The following is a 25,373-nucleotide window of genomic DNA, read 5'->3' on the forward strand; positions in this document are numbered from 1 at the left end:
TGAGCAAAGAACAGACGCCCTCCGGCGACCTACACGCACAGGCGGGGCCAAATCCAAAGCTGAGCCCCTGGGAACTGTCAGAACAAAGAAGAGAAAGGGAAATCTCTCCCAGCAGCCTCAGAAGCAGCGGATTAAAGCTCCACAATCAACTTGATATACCCTGCATCTGTGGAATACCTGAATAGACAAGAATCATCCCAAATTAAGGAGCCCTGTGGATGAAAGGCTCTTGGTACTGCAGCCAGGAGTCAGTGCTGTGCCTCTGAGGTGGGAGAGCCAACTTCAGGACACTGGTCCACAAGAGGCCTCCCAGCTGCACATAATATCAAACAGCAAAAATGTCCGAGAGATCTCCATCTCAACGCCAGCACCCAGCTTCACTCAACGACCAGCAAGCTACAGGGCTGGACATCCTATGCCAAACAACTAGCAAGACAGGAACACAACCCCACCCATTAGCAGAGAGGCTGCCCAAAATCATAGTAAGTCTACAGACACCCCAAAACACACCACCAGACGTGGACCTGCCCACCAGAAAGACAAGATCCAGCCTCATACACCAGAACACAGGCACTAGTACCCTCCACCAGGAAGCCTACACAACCCACTGAACCAACCTTAGCCACTGGGGACAGACACAAAAAACAACAGGAACTATGAACCTTCAGCCTGCAAAAAAGGAGACCCCAAACACAGTAAGATAAGCAAAATGAAAAGACAGAAAAACACACAGCAGATGAAGGAGCAAGATAAAAACCCACCAGACCTAACAAATGAAGAGGAAATAGGCAGTCTACCGGAAAAAGAATTCAGAATAATGATAGTAAGGTTGATCCGAAATCTTGGAGATAGAATGGACAATAGAATGGACAAATTGCAAGAATCAGTTAACAAGGACCTAGAAGAACTAAAGATGAAACAAGCAACGATGAACAACACAATAAATGAAATTAAAAGTACTCTAGATGGGATCAATAGCAGAATAACTGAGGCAGAAGAACAGATAAGTGACCTGGAAGATAAAATAGTGGAAATAACTACTGCAGAGCAGAAAAAAGAAAAAAGAATGAAAAGAACTGAGGACAGTCTCAGAGACCTCTGGGACAACATTAAACGCACCAACATTCGAATTATAGGGGTTCCAGAAGAAGAAGAGAAAAAGAAAGGGACTGAGAAAATATTTGAAGAGATTATAGTTGAAAACTTCCCTAATATGGGAAAAGAAATAGTTAATCAAGTCCAGGAAGCACAGAGAGTCCCATACAGGATAAATCCAAGGAGAAATACGCCAAGACACATATTAATCAAACTGTCAAAAATTAAATACAAAGAAAACATATTAAAAGCAGCAAGGGAAAAACAACAAATAACACACAAGGGAATCCCCATAAGGTTAACAGCTGATCTTTCAGCAGAAACTCTGCAAGCCAGAAGGGAGTGGCAGGACATATTGAAAGTGTTGAAGGAGAAAAACCTGCAACCAAGATTACCCAGCAAGGATCTCATTCAGATTTGATGGAGAAATTAAAACCTTTACAGACAAGCAAAAGCTGAGAGAGTTCAGCACCACCAAACCAGCTCTACAACAACTGCTAAAGGAACTTCTCTAGGCAAGAAACACAAAAGAAGGAAAGGACCTACAATAATGAACCCAAAACAATTAAGAAAATGGGAATAGGAACACACATATCGATAATTACCTTAAATGTAAATGGACTAAATGCTCCCACCAAAAGACACAGATTGGCTGAATGGATACAAAAACAAGACCCATATATTTGCTGTCTACAAGAGACCCACTTCAGACCTAGAGACACATACAGACTGAAAGTAAGGGGATGGAAAAAGGTATTTCATGCAAATGGAAACCAAAAGAAAGCTGGAGTAGCAATTCTCATATCAGACAAAATAGACTTTAAAACAAAGACTATTAGAAGAGACAAAGAAGGACACTACATAATGATCAAGGGATCGATCCAAGAGGAAGATATAACAATTGTAAATATTTATGCACCCAACTTAGGTGCACCTCAATACATAAGGCAAATACTGACAACCATAAAAGGGGAAATCGACAGTAACACATTCATAGTAGGGGACTTTAACACCCCACTTTCACCAATGGACAGATCATCCAAAATGAAAATAAATAAGGAAACACAAGCTTTAAATGATACATTAAACGAGATGGAGTTAATTGATATTTATAGGACATTCCATCCAAAAACAACAGAATACACATTTTTCTCAAGTGCTCATGGAACATTCTCCAGGATAGATCATATCTTGGGTCACAAATCAAGCCTTGGTAAATTTAAGAAAATTGAAATTGTATCAAGTATCTTTTCTGACCACAACGCCATGAGACTAGATATCAATTACAGGAAAAGATCTGTAAAAAATACAAACACATGGAGGCTAAACAATACACTACTTAATAATGAAGTGACCACTGAAGAAATCAAAGAGGAAATCAAAAAATACCTAGAAACAAATGACAATGGAGACACAACAACCCAAAACCTGTGGGATGCAGCAAAAGCAGTTCTAAGGGGGAAGTTTATAGCAATACAAGCCCACCTTAAGAAGCAGGAAACATCTCGAATAAACAACCTAACCTTGCACCTCAAGCAATTAGAGAAAGAAGAACAAAAAAACCCCAAAGCTAGCAGAAGGAAAGAAATCATAAAAATCAGATCAGAAATAAATGAAAAAGAAATGAAGGAAACAATAGCAAAGATCAATAAAACTAAAAGCTGGTTCTTTGAGAAGATAAACAAAATAGATAAACCACTAGCCAGACTCATCAAGAAAAAAAGGGAGAAGACTCAAATCAATAGAATTAGAAATGAAAAAGGAGAGGTAACAACTGACACTGCAGAAATAAAAGAGATCATGAGAGATTACTACAAGCAACTCTATGCCAATAAAATGGACAATCTGGAAGAAATGGACAAATTCTTGGAAATGCACAACCTGCCAAGACTGAATCAGGAAGAAATAGAAAATATGAACAGACCAATCACAAGCACTGAAATTGAAACTGTGATTAAAAATCTTCCAACAAAGAAAAGCCCAGGACCAGATGGCTTCACAGGCGAATTCTTTCAAACATTTAGAGAAGAGCTAACACCTATCCTTCTCAAACTCTTCCAAAATATAGCAGAGGGAGGAACACTCCCAAACTCCTTCTACGAGGCCACCATCACCTTGATACCAAAACCAGACAAGGATGTCACAAAGAAAGAAAACTACAGGCCAATATCACTGATGAACATAGATGCAAAAATCCTCAACAAAATACTAGCAAACAGAATCCAACAGCACATTAAAAGGATCATACACCATGATCAAGTGGGGTTTATTCCAGGAATGCAAGGATTCTTCAATATACGCAAATCTATCAATGTGATAAACCATATTAACAAACTGAAGGAGAAAAACCATATGATCATCTCAATAGATGCAGAGAAAGCTTTTGACAAAATTCAACACCCATTTATGATAAAAACCCTCCAGAAAGTAGGCATAGAGGGAACTTTCCTCAACATAATAAAGGCCATATATGACAAGCCCACAGCAAACATCATCCTCAATGGTGAAAAACTGAAAGCATTTCCACTAAGATCAGGAACAAGACAAGGTTGCCCACTCTCACCACTCTTATTCAACATAGTTTTGGAAGTTTTAGCCACAGCAATCAGAGAAGAAAAGGAAATAAAAGGAATCCAAATCGGAAAAGAAGAAGTAAAGCTGTCACTGTTTGCAGATGACATGATCCTATACATAGAGAACCCTAAAGATGCTACCAGAAAACTACTAGAGCTAATCAATGAATTTGGTAAAGTGGCAGGATACAAAATTAATGCACAGAAATCTCTGGCATTCCTATATACTAATGATGAAAAATCTGAAAGTGAAATCAAGAAAACACTCCCATTTACCATTGCAACAAAAAGAATAAAATATCTAGGAATAAACCTACCTAAGGAGACAAAAGATCTGTATGCAGAAAATTATAAGACACTGATGAAAGAAATTAAAGACGATACAAATAGATGGAGAGATATACCATGTTCTTGGATTGGAAGAATCAACATTGTGAAAATGACTCTACTACCGAAAGCAATCTATAGATTCAATGCAATCCCTATCAAACTACCACTGGCATTTTTCACAGAACTAGAACAAAAAATTTTGCAATTTGTATGGAAACACAAAAGACCCCGAATAGCCAAAGCAATTTTGAGAACGAAAGAAGGAACTGGAGGAATCAGGCTCCCAGACTTCAGACTATACTACAAAGCTACAGTTATCAAGACGGTATGGTACTGGCACAAAAACAGAAAGATAGATCAATGGAACAGGATAGAAAGCCCAGAGATAAACCCACGCACATATGGTCACCTTATCTTTGACAAAGGAGGCAGAAATGTACAGTGGAGAAAGGACAGCCTATTCAATAAGTGGTGCTGGGAAAACTGGACAGCTACATGTAAAGGTATGAAATTAGATCACTCCCTAACACCATACACAAAAATAAGCTCAAAATGGATTAAAGACCTAAATGTAAGGCCAGAAACTATCAAACTCTTAGAGGAAAACATAGGCAGAACACTCTATGACATAAATCACAGCAAGGTCCTTTTTGACCCACCTCCTAGAGAAATGGAAATAAAAACAAGAGTAAACAAATGGGACCTAATGAAACTTAAAAGCTTTTGCGCAGCAAAGGAAACCATAAAGAAGACCAAAAGACAACCCTCAGAATGGGAGAAAATATTTGCAAATGAAGCAACTGACAAAGGATTGATCTCCAAAATTTATAAGCAGCTCATGCAGCTTAATAACAAAAAAACAAACAACCCAATCCAAAAATGCGCAGAAGACCTAAATAGACATTTCTCCAAAGAAGATATACAGAGTGCCAACAAACACATGAAAGAATGCTCAACATCACTAATCATGAGAGAAATGCAAATCAAAACTACAATGAGATATCATCTCACACCAGTCAGAATGGCCATCATCAAAAAATCTAGAAACAATAAATGCTGGAGAGGGTGTGGAGAAAAGGGAACCCTCTTGCACTGTTGGTGGGAATGTAAATTGATACAGCCACTGTGGAGAACAGTATGGAGGTTCCTTAAAAAGCTACAAATAGAACTACCATATGACCCAGCAATCCCACTACTGGGCATATACCCTGAGAAAACCATAATTCAAAAAGAGTCATGTACCAAAATGTTCATTGCAGCTCTATTTACAATAGCCCGGAGATGGAAACAACCTAAGTGTCCATCATCGGATGAATGGATAAAGAAGATGTGGCACATATATACAATGGAATATTACTCAGCCATAAAAAGAGACGAAATTGAGCTATTTGTAATGAGGTGGATAGACCTAGAGTCTGTCATACAGAGTGAAGTAAGTCAGAAAGAGAGAGACAAATACCGTATGCTAACACATATATATGGAATTTAAAAAAAAAAATGTCATGAAAAACCTAGGGGTGAAACAGGAATAAAGACACAGACTTACTAGAGAATGGACTTGAGGTTATGGGGAGGGGGAAGGGTAAACGGTGACAAAGCGATAAAGAGGCATGGACATATATACACTACCAAACGTAAGGTAAATAGCTAGTGGGAAGCAGCCGCATAGCACAGGGAGATCAGCTCGGTGCTTTGTGACCGCCTGGAGGGGTGGGATAGGGAGGGTGGGAGGGAGGGAGACGCAAGCGGGAAGAGATATGGGAATATATGTATGTATATAACTGATTCATTTTGTTGTGAAGCTGAAGCTAACATACCATTGTAAAGCAATTATACTCCAATAAAGATGTTAAAAAAAATATATGGATCATCCATGATTGAAAAATAGAACCAAGCCAAAAAAGTTTGCGAATATATAAAAAACAAAAATTTTCATAAATGAAGAAATAACAATCTATAGTTTGAAAAGGATATTATATTCCACGAAAAAAACTTATGTGGGTTTATTGACAATAAGACGTCTTGCTAAATTTATTAATCAAGGACAAAGAAAATGTTATTCAGGTATCTGGGCAGAAACCAGTTTTGGGGGAGTAAAATCAAGTTAGCCTCTAGTTTAACCACAGCAACACACAATATCAAAATGCAACAAAGCAATGTCCATGAAATACCAAGTGAAAATGTGACCTAAAAATAGAATGCACAGCTATATTTTCATTCAAGTATGAAGGCAACTGACAGATACTCTTGAATGTGAAAGAATTCAGGGAATATAGCATCCACTAGTCCTTCTTTGAAAAATAAGATGTAAAAAGAGTTAATGAACTATGTAATCCAGACAAGCAGAAGATGAAAGAAGCAGTTTGTCATAAAAAAGACTGGTATTGACCCATTTTCATACAGATCTAATGCTGCTAGAGGAGATAAGATAGAGTCATAAATCCTGATTTGATGTCATAAATCCTGATGTGAAAAACAAAAATTGTGAAGGGAAAAGAAGATTGGAAAGAGTGTAAATATCCTAATTTATTCTATTTTCTTATAGAGGAGTTAGTATTGCCTAAAATAGATTAATCAAAGCACATCTTTTTATAAATCACTGAACAAAAATATTATAACTGACAAAATTATTAGGGGGAGATGGAATTGTAAATGAGATAATCTTATCATTTGCAGCATGAGGAAGTCTAAAACTTTGAAATCAAAACATTTTCATATAATTTCCTGCTCTATTGCTTAGCAATGTTTTCATGAGCTTTTAAATATGTCCCATCTTAGTAAACTGTAGGAAAATTTGCTGAAAATGAATGTTACCAATGAGTAATTCACGTGTGTATGATTTTTGATCACCGTAAGATTATTCTATAATACCTTAATATATTTCAACAATTGATTACTTTATAAATCACTGTACTTTTAAAAAATTCAAGTTGATATTCTATTTCAGTAGTGATAAAGTTTTGACTGCATCATCTCAAAAGAAGTACTAAAAAGTTAACTGTTACTTTACTATTAGAATATAAAATATATGCCTAGAGCACATCTCTTTATATATACTCTAATAATCACAGGTATTATTAAGCTTTGTCTTACGTTTAATTAAACTTTACTTAACTAATTATCTAAACCTTCTTTAACTAAACTGTACCCTAAGTACATTTATTTACATAGAAAAAGTAGGCATCATTGTCTAAATTGTTACAGATCATGTTCATTCAAGTGATTTCTTATTTTGATCACATTTTTTCATAAATATGCCTCCTTCATAAAGGAGGACATTTTGTTTACCATTTTATATTTGTTATTTCTCAAAGAGTTTTGAATTTCTATTCAGGTGTTAGCTATGCTTATTAGAGTTTTATTTTCTTAATAGTTATATGTGACAATTTTTTCTAATTTCCTGAAATAATAGGCATGAAGTACCTTCTCTGTTAACACATGTAAAGCATTTATAGTTTCCACATTTCTACAAGAAATATGAAAATCTGTTTTTTGCAAAAATAGCTTTACTTGTAATATAAAACTCATAATTTGTTCTACAAGTCCTAAGACTGTGTTGTGTCCTCATAGAAATAGAAAAAGGATATAGACAGAATCTCTGCTCAAGTATCATTTACTTGAAAAATTCACCTAGAATATTTTTTTAAATTATGACATGTATAATTATTCACAATTTATTAAGTGAATACAGTTAATTACAAAACAATATTACAGTAGTGATTTTTAAAATGGATGGTAAACAATCTGGAAAACTCACCAATACTGGCTATATCTGGATGGTGGAAATATGGCTTATTATTTTATCATTTCACATCATAATTTATAGACAATAAGCATATATTAATTGTGTAGATTAGATTAAAAGTTACTTAGAAAAAAATACAAAATTCCATTTCCAGAAATTTCTGCTCAGATACTGTGATCTTTACCCCTGAAAATAACTAAAAACAGTAATTACATTTTTTAAATGTTTCCAAATGAGCTGTTAAGAAAGCAAAGAATTCTCAGTCCAAAATCGAAATAGATATGGTAGGCAAAGAGAAGCAAGCAGAACAGTAAAGCCAGTTTTCAGTGCGAGAAAACTTGTTAAATCTGGTGAATATGATGATCAATTTCTATAGCCTCACAGTTTGAGGAAACAAAACTTAAAATTCACCAATAGGAGGCAAGTATGACAGGCAATTCCGAGTAAACCTGGACCCCAATCAGCTATACCCAACTGAAGACAGGAAATTAAACTACCTATCTCAAATCTCAGTAAGAGGGGAAAAAAATCCTCCTTTAAAATAATAAATACAAGCTGACTCTCCCATAGGTTTACGACTCAAATTCATTCTCATGGTGATCAGAAAACCGCCACCAAAAATGTAGCACAAATGATTCTAGATTGTTTGTGTCCTTCAGCATCTGAAAAATCTCTAAAGAACAAACTTTAATGTCATAACTAGGAATAATCACAAAGCTTAAATTCCAAGGGAAATAAACAGGTGACAAAAAAAATCACATGAAAAACACAAAGAAATAAGATGCCATAAGTAAGAGTTAGCAGAAATAACAAATCCCAGCAAAACCAGACCCACGTGAAAATCAGAATTAATTCAAATTAAAAAACTCAATGACTAGGATTAACAGCAAGTCAGAATTTGTCACTGGAATATAGGTATATAGAAAGTAACTACAGGCAGCAAAAAAAAGACAGAAAGATAGAATATAGGAAATATGGAGGCAAGAGTCAGAAAATCTAACATATATGTAGCGTTTCAACAAACTGAGGAAGAAAAAAACTTTTTGAAGAGATAATGGCTAACAGATAAAATTTAAAAGTGAAAATCACATATTCAATAATTGCATCAGACCCTAAGAGGATGAATTAAAAAGAAATCCATGCCTAGACACATCAGAATAAAAATTCATAACAGGAATAACAAGAAAAAAAATACTTGAAAAGACATAGAAAATACCCTCAAAGTTTCCGAAATTTAACACAGCTGACTTCTTAAAGCAACAGTGAAAGTAAAAAAGTAACGGAATGATATTTATGAATTACTGAAAGAAAATAAACTTCAATTTAGAAAAATACACCCAGTTAAATTATGATTTAACAATGAATGCTAAGTAAGCACATTTACAGAAAAATTATCTTCCACAAACTAGTTATTTTACTAGAGGAAATTTTAAAGGATCTATATCAGGAAGAAGGAAAGAGATCCAATATCTTAAATGAAAAAAAGAGCAACAGGCATAAAAGCAATAAATATGGGCAAATATGATCAAACTTTGACCGTATAAAATAACCATAATGTATAGCTTGAAGAGTTAAATAGAAATACATTTAAGGGCTTCCCTGGTGGCGCAGTGGTTGAGAGTCCGCCTGCCGATGCAGGAGACGTGGGTTCGTGCCCCGGTCCGGGAAGATCCCGTATGCCACGGAGTGGCTAGGCCCGTGAGCCATGGCTGCTGAGCCTGCGCGTCCGGAGCCTGTGCTCCGCAACGGGAGAGGCCACAACAGTGAGAGGGCCGTGTACCGCAAAAACAAAAACAAAAACAAAAAACATTTAAAATCCTGAAAAACAAACACATAGAAGTCAGGAAATTTCAGGTAAAGATATCAATTAACTTGAGATAAATTGAGTATATTTTATAATTTCTATGGTGACCACTAAATAAAGTATATAACTATTAAAAGATTGAGACAAAAGAGGAAATGAGGGGAAAAATACCAAATAAGTCAAAAGAAGACAAGAGAAGGGGAAAATATAAAATGTAGCAAAGGCTTTCTGTTTACAGTAACAATGGACTAGGTAATGAGAAAACAAATATAAACATAGCGGCTAAAGGCATTTAAGAACTAAAATGGTATTATAGAATAAGAGGATTAAGTTCCAGAAGAAATGAGGTGAACACATTATGCAGGATATCTATTAATTCTGAGAAAGGAAAGCTTGCAACATCAGGGGGTCAAAACTTGGGCTCCAGAGCTCTCCTCAGCAAAAGAGGCCTAACAAATCTCTACTTACTTTTGGTTGGACCTCCATGTACTACACATTAATCCAAATATGGAATAGCTCCCAAGGTACTGAAGCCAAGCTTTAAATAATATCAATAACAAAACATGGATTTAGCTGCACAGAGATCACTAATGCTTGTAGTTTTAAACAATAAAGACCTCTGAAGGAAAATAATAACATCATAGCCTCAAACTGATTCTATAGTTTTGTTTTCCTTAGTATTTTCTGACTGTAAAATGACAAAAAACTAAGCAAGGAAATAACATCATGTGAACAAAAATCAAGAGAACAGATAATAGAAACTATCCACAGGGTATCTAGATAATGAAGTTACCAGACACAGAAATTAACAAAACTTTGTTGAACATATTAAAAAATTAAAACTGGAAACTTACATATTAGATACTATAAAAATGTGAATTGAATGCTAAATAAAAGAAGCAAATAAAAGTTCTAAACTTGAAAATCTACAACTACAAACAAGACTTTCATGAATGGATTGGACATTATATTAGACACAGCTGAAGGGAGAATTAGTGAACCATAATTTGAGTCACAAGAAAACATCCAAAATGACACATAGAGATGCAAAAGAAATGTAAGAGAATTATAAAAGCATAAGGGGATTATAGAATATAGTGGGAATATATATCTGGATCTAGATCTATAAGTAAGTAGGTAGCTCAGAATTTTTCAACACTGAATAAAGATGCCAAGCCACTGATTTAAGAGGCACAATGAATTCAAGCAGGGTGAATATTAAGGTAACCACAGTAGAAACATCAGAGTAAACTAATGAAAACAATGGCAAAAGAAAAAAAAAATCTTAAAAGGGGAAAAAGAAATTTTCTTCCAAGGATCAACCATTAGGTTGTTGCACATCACCCTAGGCAAGGAAAGCTATAATAAAATAAAATCCATTCACAATGCAGAAAATGCATGCCAAATGGTAAGTATATATATCAAAATACATAAACAGAGATATGTGTGTGTATATGCATATTCTTCAGGTGAAAGGAATATCACAGATGAAAGGTAGAATAAAGTTCAATGGAAAGGTTTAAAAAATGGATCAATCCAAATGATATTGACTTCATAAAATAATAATGTCTTAAGGCATTTGAAACACACATATAGATACATATATACACATGCAGAGTTAAAATACTCAACAAAAAGAGCACATTAAGTTGGGAGGGAGTAAATAAAGTTTAGGTTTTCTAAGACCCTAGAATTGCCTTGGAAAAGAGAGGAAAGTGCTACTGTTGGTGGGAATGTAAACTGATACAGCCACTATGGAGAACAGTATGGAGGTTCCTTAAAAAACTAAAAATAGAACTACCATATGACCCAGCAATCCCACTACTGGGCATATACCCTGAGAAAACCATAATTCAAAAAGAGTCATGTACCACCATGTTCATTGCAGCTCTATTTACAATAGCCAGGACATGGAGGGAACCTAAGTGTCCATCGACAGATGAATGGATAAAGAAGATGTGGCACACATATACAATGAAATATTACTCAGCCATAAAAAGAAACAAAATTGAGTTGTTTGTAGTGAGGTGGATGGACCTAGAGTCTGTCATACAGGGTGAAGTCAGTCAGAAATAGAAAAACAAATACCATATGCTAACACATATGCATGGAATCTAAAAAAAAAAATGGTTCTGATGAACCTAGGGGCAGGACGGGAATAAAGACGCAGGAGTAGAGAATGGACTTGAGGACACGGGGAGGGGGAAGGGTAAGCTGGGATGAAGTGAGAGAGTAGCACTGATATATATACACTACCAAATGTAAAATAGCTAGCTAGTGGGAAGCAGCTGCATAGCACAGGGAGATCAGCTCAGTGCTTTGTGACCACCTAGAGGGGTGGGATAGGGAGCGTAGGAGGGAGACACAAGTGGGAGGGGATATAGGGATATATATATATATATACATATAGCTGATTCACTTTGTTGTGCAGCAGAAACACAACATTGTAAAGCAATTATACTCCAATAAAGATGTTAAAAAAGAAAAAGAAAAAAGAGAGGAAAGTGCTAAATAAACTTAGATTTGGTAAATAAAAAAGGCATGATGTAATATCTATAGTAAACCAAAAGGATAGTAAAATAATATAAAAATGGTAATATGATAGAAAAGAAAAATGGAATAATTTAAAATCTCAACCAAAGCAAAAGAAGGCAAGAAAAGAGAGAGAAAAAAAAAAAAAAGAACAAGAACAAATAGAATCAAATAGTAAGAGAGTAATTTTAAACTCAAATATATCAATAATTGAATGTTATTGATTACACTTAATTACTAGGGACTAAAGGTTACAAATCAAAGCTTGAATTTGTCAGGCAGCCTCGATAAAAGAAGAACATAAACAACAATTTTTTATGTTACATTACAAAAATTCCAAAAATAGAACTTGTAGAAATATTGTAAGTAAAAGGACAGAAAAAGATGTATTATGTAAACATTAAAACAGTAATTCTCAAAGTGTGGGCCAGTGTCCCCATCCTGAGATACCTTTAAAGGTTCCATGGAGTCAAAACTACTTTCATAATAATTCTAAGAGGTTATTTGCCTTTTCCACTCCCATTTGTTCAAGAGTGTAGGGTGGAGTTATCCAGAGAACTACATGAGGTGTGATATCGTAGTAAATTTAACGCAGAAGGAAATACGGAAATCTAGCTGTCTTGTGTTAAGCTTGACATTAAAGAGATTTGCAAATATGTGTAACAATGACCCTTTTCTCACTGTATCTTTTTGTTTAAAAAATACAGTTATTGGGCTTCCCTGGTGGCGCAGTGGTTGAGAGTCTGCCTGCCGATGCAGGGGACACGGGTTCGTGCCCCGGTCCGGGAAGATCCCACATGCCGCGGAGCCGCTGGGCCCGTGAGCCATGGCCGCTGAGCCTGCGCGTCCAGAGCCTGTGCTCCGCAACCAGAGAGACCACAACAGTGAGAGGCCAGCGTACCGCAAAAAAAAAAAAAAAAAAAAAAATACAGTTACTATTCTAAAACTGTTATGAATGCAAAGGCTTTATTGTCTTAAACTTTGAATGAATACAAAAATTTTGTTTTTTCCTAATGCAGTAAATATTGATAGATATAACCCACATAAATGAAAACTGTCTGAAGGAGGTCCGCAATAATTTTTAAGAGTGTTAGAAAGGTCCTGAGTCCAAAAAAAGCTGGTTTGATTATGTCAGACACAGAAGCCTAAGGCAGAAAACTTTTAATACAGTTTAAAAGGGACATTTAAAAATGATAAAATTGGTCAATTTAACAGAAACATATAACAGTTATAAATTTGTGTGCACCAAATATCATGGCCTCAAAAATATTTAAATCAAAAAAATAAATTAAAAAAAGCTATGAGAATGAAGATCTACAATCTACAAACACCATGAGAGTCATGTATATAAGTCTTTCTCCAGGACTCTGCTAACATGACAAGTGTTCCACTTAATCAACAGGCAGTATTGCATAATCAATAATGAATAGGCTCTGAGGCAGGCAGTCCTGAATTTCAGTAACACATGCCTATTCGAAAACTAGCTATATGACTATAAGCAAGTTACTTAACTACTCTGATCCTTCGTTCCTTTTTTGTGGAGTGGGGGTGATTTCACATTATTGGGAGGATTAAAAATAATATTTTAAAGTAGCATTTACAACACTTTCACATGTTGGGTACTAAAAATGATAGTTATTGTTTCCTAACAATTATCCTCAATAAAAACAAGGAGTTAAAAAACTGTAACTGAAAAGAAAAAACAAACAAACAAAAAACTGTAACTGTGGTGACCAAATAAGGCTTCAAAGAGATATGTTTGAGCTAAACCTTGAAGAAGGAATAGGATATTAATACATACTCAGAAAAGTCTATACAAAACTGATTAAACAGTAATTTGATCCAGTAAGTGCACTGGATCAAAAGGAGGAATCTAGGTGGGAAGGAAGTTAGAATAAATTGCCCCCCTTCTTCTTTTAATCTTAGAAATTCTTCGCTGTCAAATAAAGGATGAGAACTGAGCAAAACAGACTTACAGCAAGACTTAACTTAGAACATCATTACTTCCTCAACATCTCTAAGAACATAATTCTCTCCCTGTAAAAATTTGTTATTTCTTCTACTACCCATCTAAAACAAAACAAATAATAACCACAAAAATATTCAAGAGTCTCTTTCAAAGGGCTTAAATATAATAAATATAAAGGATTGCTTAAATATTCTTGAGTTTACTGCTTCAATATATTCTTTATTAGCCCTTTAAAAGTTTCCTAGGTCCCACAAAATAAAATTGAAGTCAACTATGTTTATCCCTCCTCATTGCCCATGGCAAAATTAGCATTTGGCTATACTTGCTACAAATATCTATTTCAAAGAATTCTTCCCACAGAAATGAGCCAATGGTCTAATAAAACATTCTTGCCACAGGGGAAAAAAACTCTTCTGTAAGGAACAGCAATACTAAAGATGTTGAATTAGGCTGGAGGTTTTCACTAAAAAAGTGTTTGGTAAAGGTCTACCTCCTTTAGCTGCTCAATGATTGCTATGTTTGACAGTTACATACAAATATGCTGAGTTACACTTGAGATTTTCAATTTCAATGCAAAAGTCCTTCAGGATCATACAGGTTGTATGAAAAAAGAATACTGAAACAGGAATCAGGAAATGTGGATTCTAGCCCCACCTCTGCCAGGAGTTAGACGAAAACTATGTGGGTCTGTTTTTCCATCTGTAAACTAAGAAGCCTAGACTGGCAGATCTGCAAAATCCCTTTCAGCTTTGTTCTAAGCATTGTGTTACATTTCAAAACTAAAGAGTAAGCTAGCACCATCTAGTGGAATCCAAAGAATTTCCTAAGTATATAATGAAAAACATTTCTACAAGCAAAATATCTACAGCTTTATCTTATTTTACTTCATTATTTTTTCTAATGTTCCAATGACAACATTTGGCAGCAAGAATTAATCCAGGCACATTTCCCCTATGAGCCACGACATAGTAATCAAGCCTATGTGAAAATGTTGAATTATTCAGTATCTTTCATACTTAGAATACTAGTTTCACTTTTCCAGAAAACAGTATTATCTGAAAATAAAGCAGCAGAAAAAAAAATCTCCCAGTATCTCTATTTACAATAATATTTTCTAGGGCTGTATTACCTGAAATTTATAAATTAATGATTTATAAATTGCTGGCATTAAAGACATTAACATCATACTTATTTTCATTTTTACCCAACAGTCAATAAAGGAAACATGGCAATTTACTCTTTTCCTCTTTCTCTCTATATCAATAACTAGCAGTAGGATAATCTCAGTGCAAGTCAGGATAGTCATTTATTTTGTTTATTGCTGCATCCTCAGCAATATTCCAGCGCTGTGTTCTAGTGCCTGGAAAAGTGCTTCCACATAGTAGATGCTCAATGGCTCATTAATAAATTTATTAATGAATAAACCTTAAAATCATTATATATTTTTCAGCATAAAGACTTTGTAACATAGTATAACAAAACAGTAATAATCTTAAATATTAAATGCGTATTTAGAGAGAGGCAATAGAATGAATCGATTAAAAAATTTGGTACCAGGATAGACTGCTGAGTTTCAAATCCTGGCTCTATCATTAACTAACGGTGTGATTTTAGACAACTTACTTGAACTTTCTATGTTTCAGCTTTCTTATCTGGAAAAAACAAAGATTAAATAGTACCTAACTAATAACACTTATGTGAAAATCAAATGAGTTAGTATGTATAAAGCACATGAAATGGCTGGTGGTAAAAAAAAGTTATCTATTACTATATTGATTATACTTAAGTTGTATTTTTTCTATAAACACTTTGGTCATGCAGCATGAATTTTAAAAATTAGTTTAGTTTTAAAATGTTTCTGCTAAAAAGTCAATAAAATTCAATATATTTGGGGAGGAAAAAAAAACTAGATTATAACTTATGAATCACCTATTTTTCATTTGCTTTGGCTATTCATTAAAAAACTAAATCAAAAATACTAACTCAAAATATGAAAGATTCCTCATAGGTGAAGTTTATAAATTTTAATGAACACTGTGGCAACATTCATTTAAGAAAAGTTTTCTCCACATTACTTATAAAAAAAAAATGTCTTACCAATTTTGCCTGAAATTTACTCATGGGAAATTTCAGGCAAAGGAAAGCAAGAAATATAACGAAGATAACAAACCTTAAAATTTAAACTGAAATCCACCCAAATTAAAGTGAGTTATAAAAGATAAAGATTCGTGTAACTTCAGGGAAAAAAACATTAAAAATTATAATAAAATCTCTTTTCCAATTAAAATAAATCCATCTTTAAAATCATCAACGTGAAGTGAATTTAAAGAGCTTAAAGCAATTATCTTGTGCATTTAAAACATGCAAGAATAATGCCAGGTTAAGTAAAAATACTCAATAGTCAAAAACTTGCTGCCAAAATAGAACCAATTATAGCAAATAATATAAAAACGTACAAAGTATTCTTTAAATGACTATAAAATTTATATGACCATATATGCCCAATATAATAGTTTATTTTTTGCTACATTTGACCAGAAAATAATCTGTACCTCAATATGTAATATATCTTAAGGATATCATTTTGAATTATATCTTAAATTAATATTTCAGTTATGATTAATAATAATAATTAAGACCATTTCTTTCTATAGTCACAGCACACAATATGTTTAAACATTAAAGAACTAACTTTGTAACTTTCAATTTATAGAATTAAATTTTAAACTATTACTTTAAAAGAGTATATTTCACACTGTTTCTGTTTCTACAATTAACCAGTTTAAGTAGAATGGAAAACATTCAGCATAAATTATTTCAAATAAAGTGCCTTAAAGAGAGTGATAGAGTTGCTATTTTCAGTCACTAAATGCAAAGAAAGTAAAAAATGTACACTAATGTTTTCTAATAAAAAGAGTAATTAGAGTTAACATTGCTAATTAACTGCTGCAATAATATAGCTTAGTTAGAATTAGGAACAAATTAAACTCGAAACTACAAATGTAGAATATTTGGTATTCCTTCCAATTTTATTTCACCTCCTTAAGAAATATTATAGCATGGAATAGTGACTTATTAACTTATAAACACAAATCTATCTTTGTGCCCCTTCATAAGAGTTCTTAGCATCAATATATCATTGAAAGACAAAATCTGTGCTTTTCCCTTAACTCAACCAGAATCTCTGTAAGCAGTTCTTGAAGATGAAAAACAGACTCCAACTGGTCTTCAGAAAATCTACTTTCCCATGCATACTCTTCTCACACTCAATAAATACAGTGTTTTCATTGTACCCAACAGACAGCAAAGATGTCTTTTACTTTGTTTGCTGAGAGTGTACTACATAGAGATACCTCAGGTACATCAATTAATAACATGGCAGTTTTCACATAAGTCTTGCAGATATCCTATCCCAGGAAATCCACTGACTACAAAAAATCCCATACAGCACTGTTGGCAATGAAAATGAAGTGAATGGGAGTTCAAGCATTTCTTCTTACAAACAGCCTTTTTCTTTTTTTTCAAGCTTGCTTCAGTGAGTACCAATAAAGTAACATACATTATCAGTGCACTTGCCTTCATTCCAACAACAAAAAAATTATTTCTGTATGTATTTTAAATTAAAATTTTACAATAAAAAATTTGTTTCAAAAGTATCAGTATTTCCATATGGGAGAAGTCATGAGTGGTCCCAAAGCAGGCAGCACAGACACATAGACAAATAAACATATTAAAGAACATTATACATTACATTTTAGAAATTATGCCTTGAAATGTTTGCAAAACAAAAGCTTGCTTTGTGAAAACCACTATATTTTTCCCAAATTAAAAAAAAAAAAATGGGGACTTCCCTGGTGGTGCAGTGGTTAAGAATCCACCTGCCAGTGCAGGGGACACGGGTTCGAGTCCTGGTCCGGGAAGATCCCACATGCCGCGGGATCCCACTGTGCACCACAACTACTGAGCCTGTGCTCTAGAACCTGCAAGACACAACTACTGAGCCCACGTGCCAGTTACTGAAGCCCGCGTGTCTAGAGCCCATGCTCCACAACAAGAGAAGCCACTGCAATGAGAAACCCGCACACCTGCAACAAAGAGTAGCCCCCGCTCACCGCAACTAGAGAAAGCCCGCACACAGCAATGAAGACCCAACACAGCCATAAATAAATAAATAAATAAATAAATTTATATTTTAAAAAAAGGGAGTTGATGGTGACTGATTAGATCCAATTCTCCCCAAACCTCCTCCAGAAATTCATAAAGTGCAACAAAGAAATCAAAATACCCACAACCTATCTTTCCATTGCAAATGGGAGATAAAGAAATCACAAGTTAAATTTCTTTCTAAGTGGGGTAATAAGTATCCAGGATCAACACAATCCAGGCTGAATCGACACTTGTACAGAGGAAATCCTATGGAAACTGAATGGATAAGTAAACTCTGGAGGTGCCCCAGGGGTGGAAGAACCCATTTATTACCAACAAGGCCTCCCTCCAGAAAGAGAGAGCATCATCCTGAGTGGGATGACAGTACTGAGACCAAGTATATGAATTAAATTAATAAATGCAAATGGCCATGGTCTATACGAGAGAAAAACATTTAAGCTTGGATCAAAAAATAAAACCCAAATCCATTCTGTATATAAGTACGTACATAAAACAAAGTGATTCAGAAATGTTAAAAAGTTTTTTTAGATTAGGCAAATACAAACAAAATGAAACCATGTAAGACAAGGTAGAATTCAGTCACAAAAGCATTAAAGAGACAAAGAATGGAACTTAAAATTTTCAAGGCTAAAATTCACAATAAAGATAACACAGTTAAGAATATCTGTATAACAGCATGGAGCAACATTCATGACGCAGAAACAAAAGGATGTACACAAAGAAATAGGCTGATTAAGAACAGATACACAGCTCGGTGTTTTGTGACCACCTAGAGGGGTGGGATAGGGAGGGTGTGAGGGAGGGAGACACAAGAGGGAGGAGATATGGGAACATATGTATATGTATAACTGATTCACTTTGTTGTAAAGCAGAAACTAACACACCATTGTAAAGCAATTATACTCCAATAAAGATGTTTAAAAAAAAGAACAGATACATTCAATCTAGCTCAACTCCTTCAGTCCAAGGGAAATCAAGTACACATTTAAGACCTAAAATAAAAGATCACTAATGTAGATCTTAAAGATGAAAATATATACTTTATATTCCAACAAAAAACAACAACCTTCTCTTCAAGTGCACACGAAACATTCCTGAAAATTAACCACATGTTAGAAAACCACAAGTTTCAAAAAGCAGATATGGCACAAAAATAATTCTCTGACTATAATTAAATAAAACTAGAAAAAATAACAACAAAAATGGTCTTTCCATGTGGAAATTTAAAATTTTAGGTAAAAGATAAAATACATCATATAATTGTAGAACAGACAAAAATACCTATACCTTATTCAGAAGTTACAGAATAAGCAGTGCTCGGAGTAAAATTTATAGACTTAAGTACTTATGTCAACAAGAGTGAAAAATGATAAATAATTAAATTACAAATTTAACTTAAAAATAGAAAAGAACAACATAATAAACAGAAGAAAAGCAAAAAAAGCAAAAAACAAAAAACTGCCATTAACATGTATTAATGGTAGGAGTGCAAAGTGGTACAACCCATATAGTGTGTCTGGCACTATCTTCCTAGATTAAAGATGTCCTTTGCCCCCCCCCAAAAATATATATCAGGAAACTAACCTAAAGATATATCTGATGAAGTATGAAATGACATAGGTATCGGGTTAGTCATGATGGCAGTGTGGAAGATTGTAAACCATCCATTGTCCATCAACCAGAGACCAGTGGAATAAACTCTAGTGCATACACACAACTGAATACTATCAAGCCATAGAAAAACAATGCTATGAACTCCATATATGTTGTAAAATGAAAAAGAGCAAGATAAAGAACAGTACTTTAAATATTCTATATTTTGTGAAAGAATTAGCATATATATATATATTTCTTAGATATATGTATATGTATGTATATTTACAAACACACACATATATCACATATGTGATATACATGTATTATTATACACATATATACATAAATATCTGTATATAAAAGTAGATGGGATAACAGTGAAATGAAAAAGGATGAAAGCACAACCACTTTGAGTCTTCTTAAATGTAGTCTGTAGAAACATATATCTGTCTTAAATCTCAAAAATAAAATGAATCAAAGGGAAAAGTGAACTAATTATATTTCAAATTCATAACATAATCACAAATATAAAATACTTCAAGTGAACACATCACTTTGGGGGACAAAGTGTAAGGGCCAAAAGAAATGCAAAAAAATCTCAAAATTAATTTAGAAGATTTCTTCTAAATACTTCTAAAATGCTTCTAATACTGGCATTGTTGTTTTGAAACTATTTTATGGCTATTATAATCCATAGCAAATAGTTATGTTAGTGTTGGTATCAACCAAGGACTACAGTGGAAGAGAAAATAACACAACTATAAAGTTCAAAAAGTAAATTTGGAGATATCAATATTTGATATCTTCAATCAAATTCACAGGACTGGACAATTTGAGTATCAAGCAGTATAATAAGAAAAGAGACTGAAATATTCTATATTATAAAATTCTATGAGTTCATTAGACCACTAAGAAAGAGAGAAGAGCAGGGAGAGAGAGAAAAGTGCAAAAGCAAAACAAAATAAATGAAACAAAGAAAATTCATTTGACACCACTGAAAGTAATGACCTTACTGTAAAAGTCTACCAATATAAAGGTAGGCATTTATTCCTGTCTTTCCTCTACGAATGATTCCAAGGTAACCAAATAGTTATTAAATAAATGATTCCAGTTTTTAAAATGTGGAAGGAATGTTCAAATTAGAAAACTCATTTTTTGTATCCCCCACTGCATTAATTGATTCAGGCCACATTAATCAATGGATGAAAGTTAGATAAAAGGTTTGTGGGAAACTTTATAATGGAACATTTAGGCTATCACTCACATACCTAACATGCAACTGTATCATCATTAAAAGCAAATAATCACTGTATGACTCCTGACGTAGGCAATACGAAGCACAGAGCAACCCCTATGAAAAATTCCTGCCAAAAAAGACTAAATTTTAATTAACTCAAGCCTGTTGCACTAGCTTTCATTTACAGGACATGAAATATTTATAGGCATAGTGAAACAATTTTAATACATTAAAAGGAAGTAAATGGACAAACCCAAAATGTGGGACACTGTATAGGACAATTAACATAGGTTTTGCAACAGATCAATGGCATGGAGGAAAAAAAGTGGAAGGACTACTACAGATTAGATAGGACTTCAGACACCTATGTAAATGTAATATGTGGTCATTGTTTGTGTTATGATTCAAACAAACCCTGATAATTTTAAGAAAATAAGGAAATCTGGATTATGGATTATCAGTTGATAGAAGGAATCACTATTAATTTTATTAGGCAACACAATGCATTGTAGTTAAGTAAGAAAGGACCATATTATTAAAAACCATCTCCTGAGGTATGAAAGGATGAAACTTTATGATTTGGGGATTTGTTTTAAAAAAGAAAAAATACAATAAAAAACAAAACAGTAATGATGGACCAAATGTTGACTATAGTATATGGAATCTCCATGTATTCATTTTGTAAATGTTTGAAATGTTCAACAATAAAAAAATGAAAGAAAAAACAAAATATTACATAGGCAAACAAATTAATATCAAGAAGGCCTAGGTAGAACCAGGCCTAAACACAGAAAGCAGGCTTACTTCTACTCCTCCACCTGCTCCCATCTCATTTCGTGATATTTCAGTACAGATCACATTTCCTAACCACCACAGGATGGAGAAGGTGGAAAGAATGTACCTTCTGGGGGTCCAATAATTTAAGCCATTAGTAGTATACCAGAGTAATGTTTTTATCTAGTTCATTATTTTCTGCCAGTCCTTGATTATTGATTAACCATCATTTAAGCCCTTATCAAGTCCCTTGAGAATCTCACACTTAAATTTAAAAAAACCAAACAAACAGAATTTTAAGCCAGGTATTAAAAAACATGAGATTTTTATTTTAGACTTACCACACTGGAAATGTATAGAAGTGAGTTGAAGCTTTATTTCAGTGGGCAGAAGAGGGAAGTTGGGTAGTAAGAAGTGAGAGCAAGAACAGAACACTCTTTCACAAGACTTGACAGCAAGAGGAAGAGAGATGAGGCAATGGACGGCAATAGGAAGAATCTGACATGAGAAAGGTGATAAATGATGGAGGAAGGTACCAGAGGAGAATGACAGATACATTTATGTAAAATAGAAGGGCTGGTCTTAAATAAGAAAAGACATTTTCATCACTGAATTTTATGGATTACAAAGAATAAGGATGGAAATGCTATTGATATATAAGTATACAGACAGACAGATGGAGGGACAAAGATGATTAGGGAGATCCAAACTGATAAACTCTTTCTTTTATGTGGTATTAGTAGCCTTACCTAAAGAAGGAGAGGTTAGTCCAAGTGATGTATGTAGGTAAGGAGAGTAGTGTCATACCAGGAAACAGTTATGACAGTTGCTGAGAAGTACAGAAAGCATAGGGTCCATAAAAATATGATGGCAACAAACTAGGGTATTGTATTCTTCAGTAGAGTTCAGATCACTGTTGGTTATAAGAAAAGGAACAGGAGGTGAATATACTAAATTTAAGGAGCTACTAACAACCACCCATTTGCCAGTGGTGGGAGCATATTCCTTTTATATATATTAAAACTAATTTTGTTTCCTTCATAAATCTGGATAAAAGATTAAATAAGTATGGCTTGGATAAAATAAGCAAATTACTGATGGTGGCCTATTCTCAGAAAAGAATAAATGAAACAAAATATAATAATGAGAAATAAATGTCAATATATTTAAATTCCACTGTTCTCACCAATTCGAGTGATTTTATTATGTGAAAGTTCAAGATTTTGGATATTAGTGCAGCCATCCAAACCATGAAAAGAAGTCAGTTGATTTTTATTAAGAAGAACAACACAGAGATTTTCTAAATTTTCACAGTTGATAGTCTCAATATTGTTTTCCTAAAACAAAGAACAAATGTAATTAGTTTTATTTCAATGGCTTATTAATGAAACATTTAAAGCTTGCAAAAAGAGGGAAGATGAGATATATGATCTTTAAATGAATATCTGAATCCCTAATTTTAAGATAACTATGTAGAGTGTTATACTATCTAGATGAAAATACTAAGTAACCAAATAAATGATTTTGTATTTATTAATAATCTTTTAAAATATAGAAAGCACAGAGGATCATATAACAAAATATTTCAAACTATCTAAATGAACAAGAGTGAACATTTGGTCATAGTTGCTAAAAAGCTTATTTTAAAGAAACCAAACATGGAAAAATTTGAAATCTCCCCATTTCCCTTCCTCAGTCCCTTTTGCTATCTTTCCCTCCGAAGAATACCAATACCATGAATTAGGTATATATCTCATGTATAGATTTATACTTTTACTAAACATGCACATCTCTGCAATACATAATACTGGTCTCAATGTCAAGATCATATGTCACGGATGCAACATCAATTCTCTTCTTTTAAGATTTCAGAAAGATAAATGGGCTTCTAAGAATCTTAATGGTATAGTCCTACAACATCCTTCTCAAAAATATGAACATAGCCTTTGTCTAATGGAGTAAACTTAATAAGAAGCATAGGAAACAAAGTTTGAAAAGAAAATCATATTGGTGGAAGCACAGTCAGTTTGAATTGAAAATAATATAATCTAAAATAAAAATAAAACTCTAGCACCCCCCCCCCCAATCTTCTAAGAGAAAGAAACATTGAGAAAAATTCTCAGCTGCAAAACAGGACACTTCTTATGGAAAAGAAAGTATGCCTTTGGGGATTCCCTGGTGGTGCAGTGGTTAAGAATCCACCTGCCAATGCAGGGGACATGGGTTCGAGCCCTGGTCCGGGAAGATCCCACATGCCAAAGAGCAACTAAGCCCGTGCACCACAAGTACTGAGCCTGTGCTCTAGAGCCCGCGAGCCACAACTACTGAGCCTGTATGTTGCAACTACTGAAGCCCACGCACCTAGAGCCCGTGCTCCACAACGAGAAGCCACTGCAGTGAGAAGCCCGCGCACCACAATGAAGAGTAGCCCCTGCTTGCCACAACTAGAGAAAGCCCATGCACAACAATGAAGAACCAACGCAGCAAAAAATAAATAAATAAATGGGGGAAAAAAAAAAAGAAAGTATGTCTTGAGAATGGAGTTAAAAGCCTAGTGGGCAGAACCAAGAGTCACAGAGACCCATTCCCATGGAGCAGAACCAAGTCCTTATTAATAACTGATGGTAGTTTCTTAGCTATGGACCAGGGACTGCCATGAGCTTCTTGTTTTCTCCCATATTGAATGGTAACAACTCTTGTAATTAATCAAGTCCTCTCTCACCACTGTATGTGGGTGTGGGGGAGGGGAGACAACTTTTCCTTTAACTTCATAGATCTCTGAGTTGAAAGAACTTTCTCTGAGCAGATCATCTCCACTTGGATCTGATTTAGATGAGAAGATTCTGTGCTCAAGTCTGAGTCTGATGCCATGAGTTAATGAGACTTTGGGGTCTTTGGGACATGAGTCCTTTTGCATGCGGGAAGGATGTGACTCATTAGGAGCCAGGGGCCAGACTGCAGGAGGTTGTTACTTTGTAAGCAGTTCCAATAAACCTCACAACCCAATATTCACACATCCACATAGTCCCCTCCCACATGAACTGAAAGCTCAACCAATAGAACACAAGCTAGCATGATGCCAGCAGATGCTTGACAAGCACTTCATATTGAAGCTTGTCTTTTTGGAAAGCTCACCCTTTTAAGATTCCCAAGAAAGCACAGAGAGAGAGAGAGAGAGAGAGAGAGAGAGAGAGAGAGAGAGAATTCCAAACTCCCAAGGCACCAGACATGTAGAAGAAGGCATTTTGGACATTCCAGCCCCAGCTGCAAATTACATAAGAGACCCAAGCAACATGGTATGAAGCAGATGAAATGCCCAGATAAGTCTGGCCTCAATTCACGGCCCACAGAACTGTGAGCAAAAAAAGTGGTTGCTGTTTTCAATTAACTAAATAATGTGGTCATTTGTTATGCAGCAAAAAGTAACAAAACAATAACTGTATCATCTGCAAATAGAGACAGTTTCCAGGTCATACCATCTAATTACCTTCCCTGTATGGTTCTCACAAATTTTGGCCCTTGATCTCTTTTAGACCCTGAGTTATAGGTTA

The 25,373-nt window shown here is 34.5% G+C and overlaps 1 protein-coding gene across 1 annotated transcript in view; it reads right to left on the reverse strand.

Annotated features, from left to right (window-relative positions):
• LRRIQ1 (leucine rich repeats and IQ motif containing 1) overlaps positions 1-25,373 on the reverse strand; it is a 180,574-nt gene that overhangs the window by 131,568 nt on the left and 23,633 nt on the right. The window contains exon 9 of the mRNA XM_060165462.1: positions 23,009-23,159. Coding sequence (XP_060021445.1) covers positions 23,009-23,159 — 151 coding nt within the window. The remainder of the gene's footprint in view (positions 1-23,008; positions 23,160-25,373) is intronic.

This window comes from Lagenorhynchus albirostris, chromosome 11 (assembly GCF_949774975.1).
Source record: "Lagenorhynchus albirostris chromosome 11, mLagAlb1.1, whole genome shotgun sequence".
Lineage (NCBI taxonomy): Eukaryota > Metazoa > Chordata > Mammalia > Artiodactyla > Delphinidae > Lagenorhynchus > Lagenorhynchus albirostris.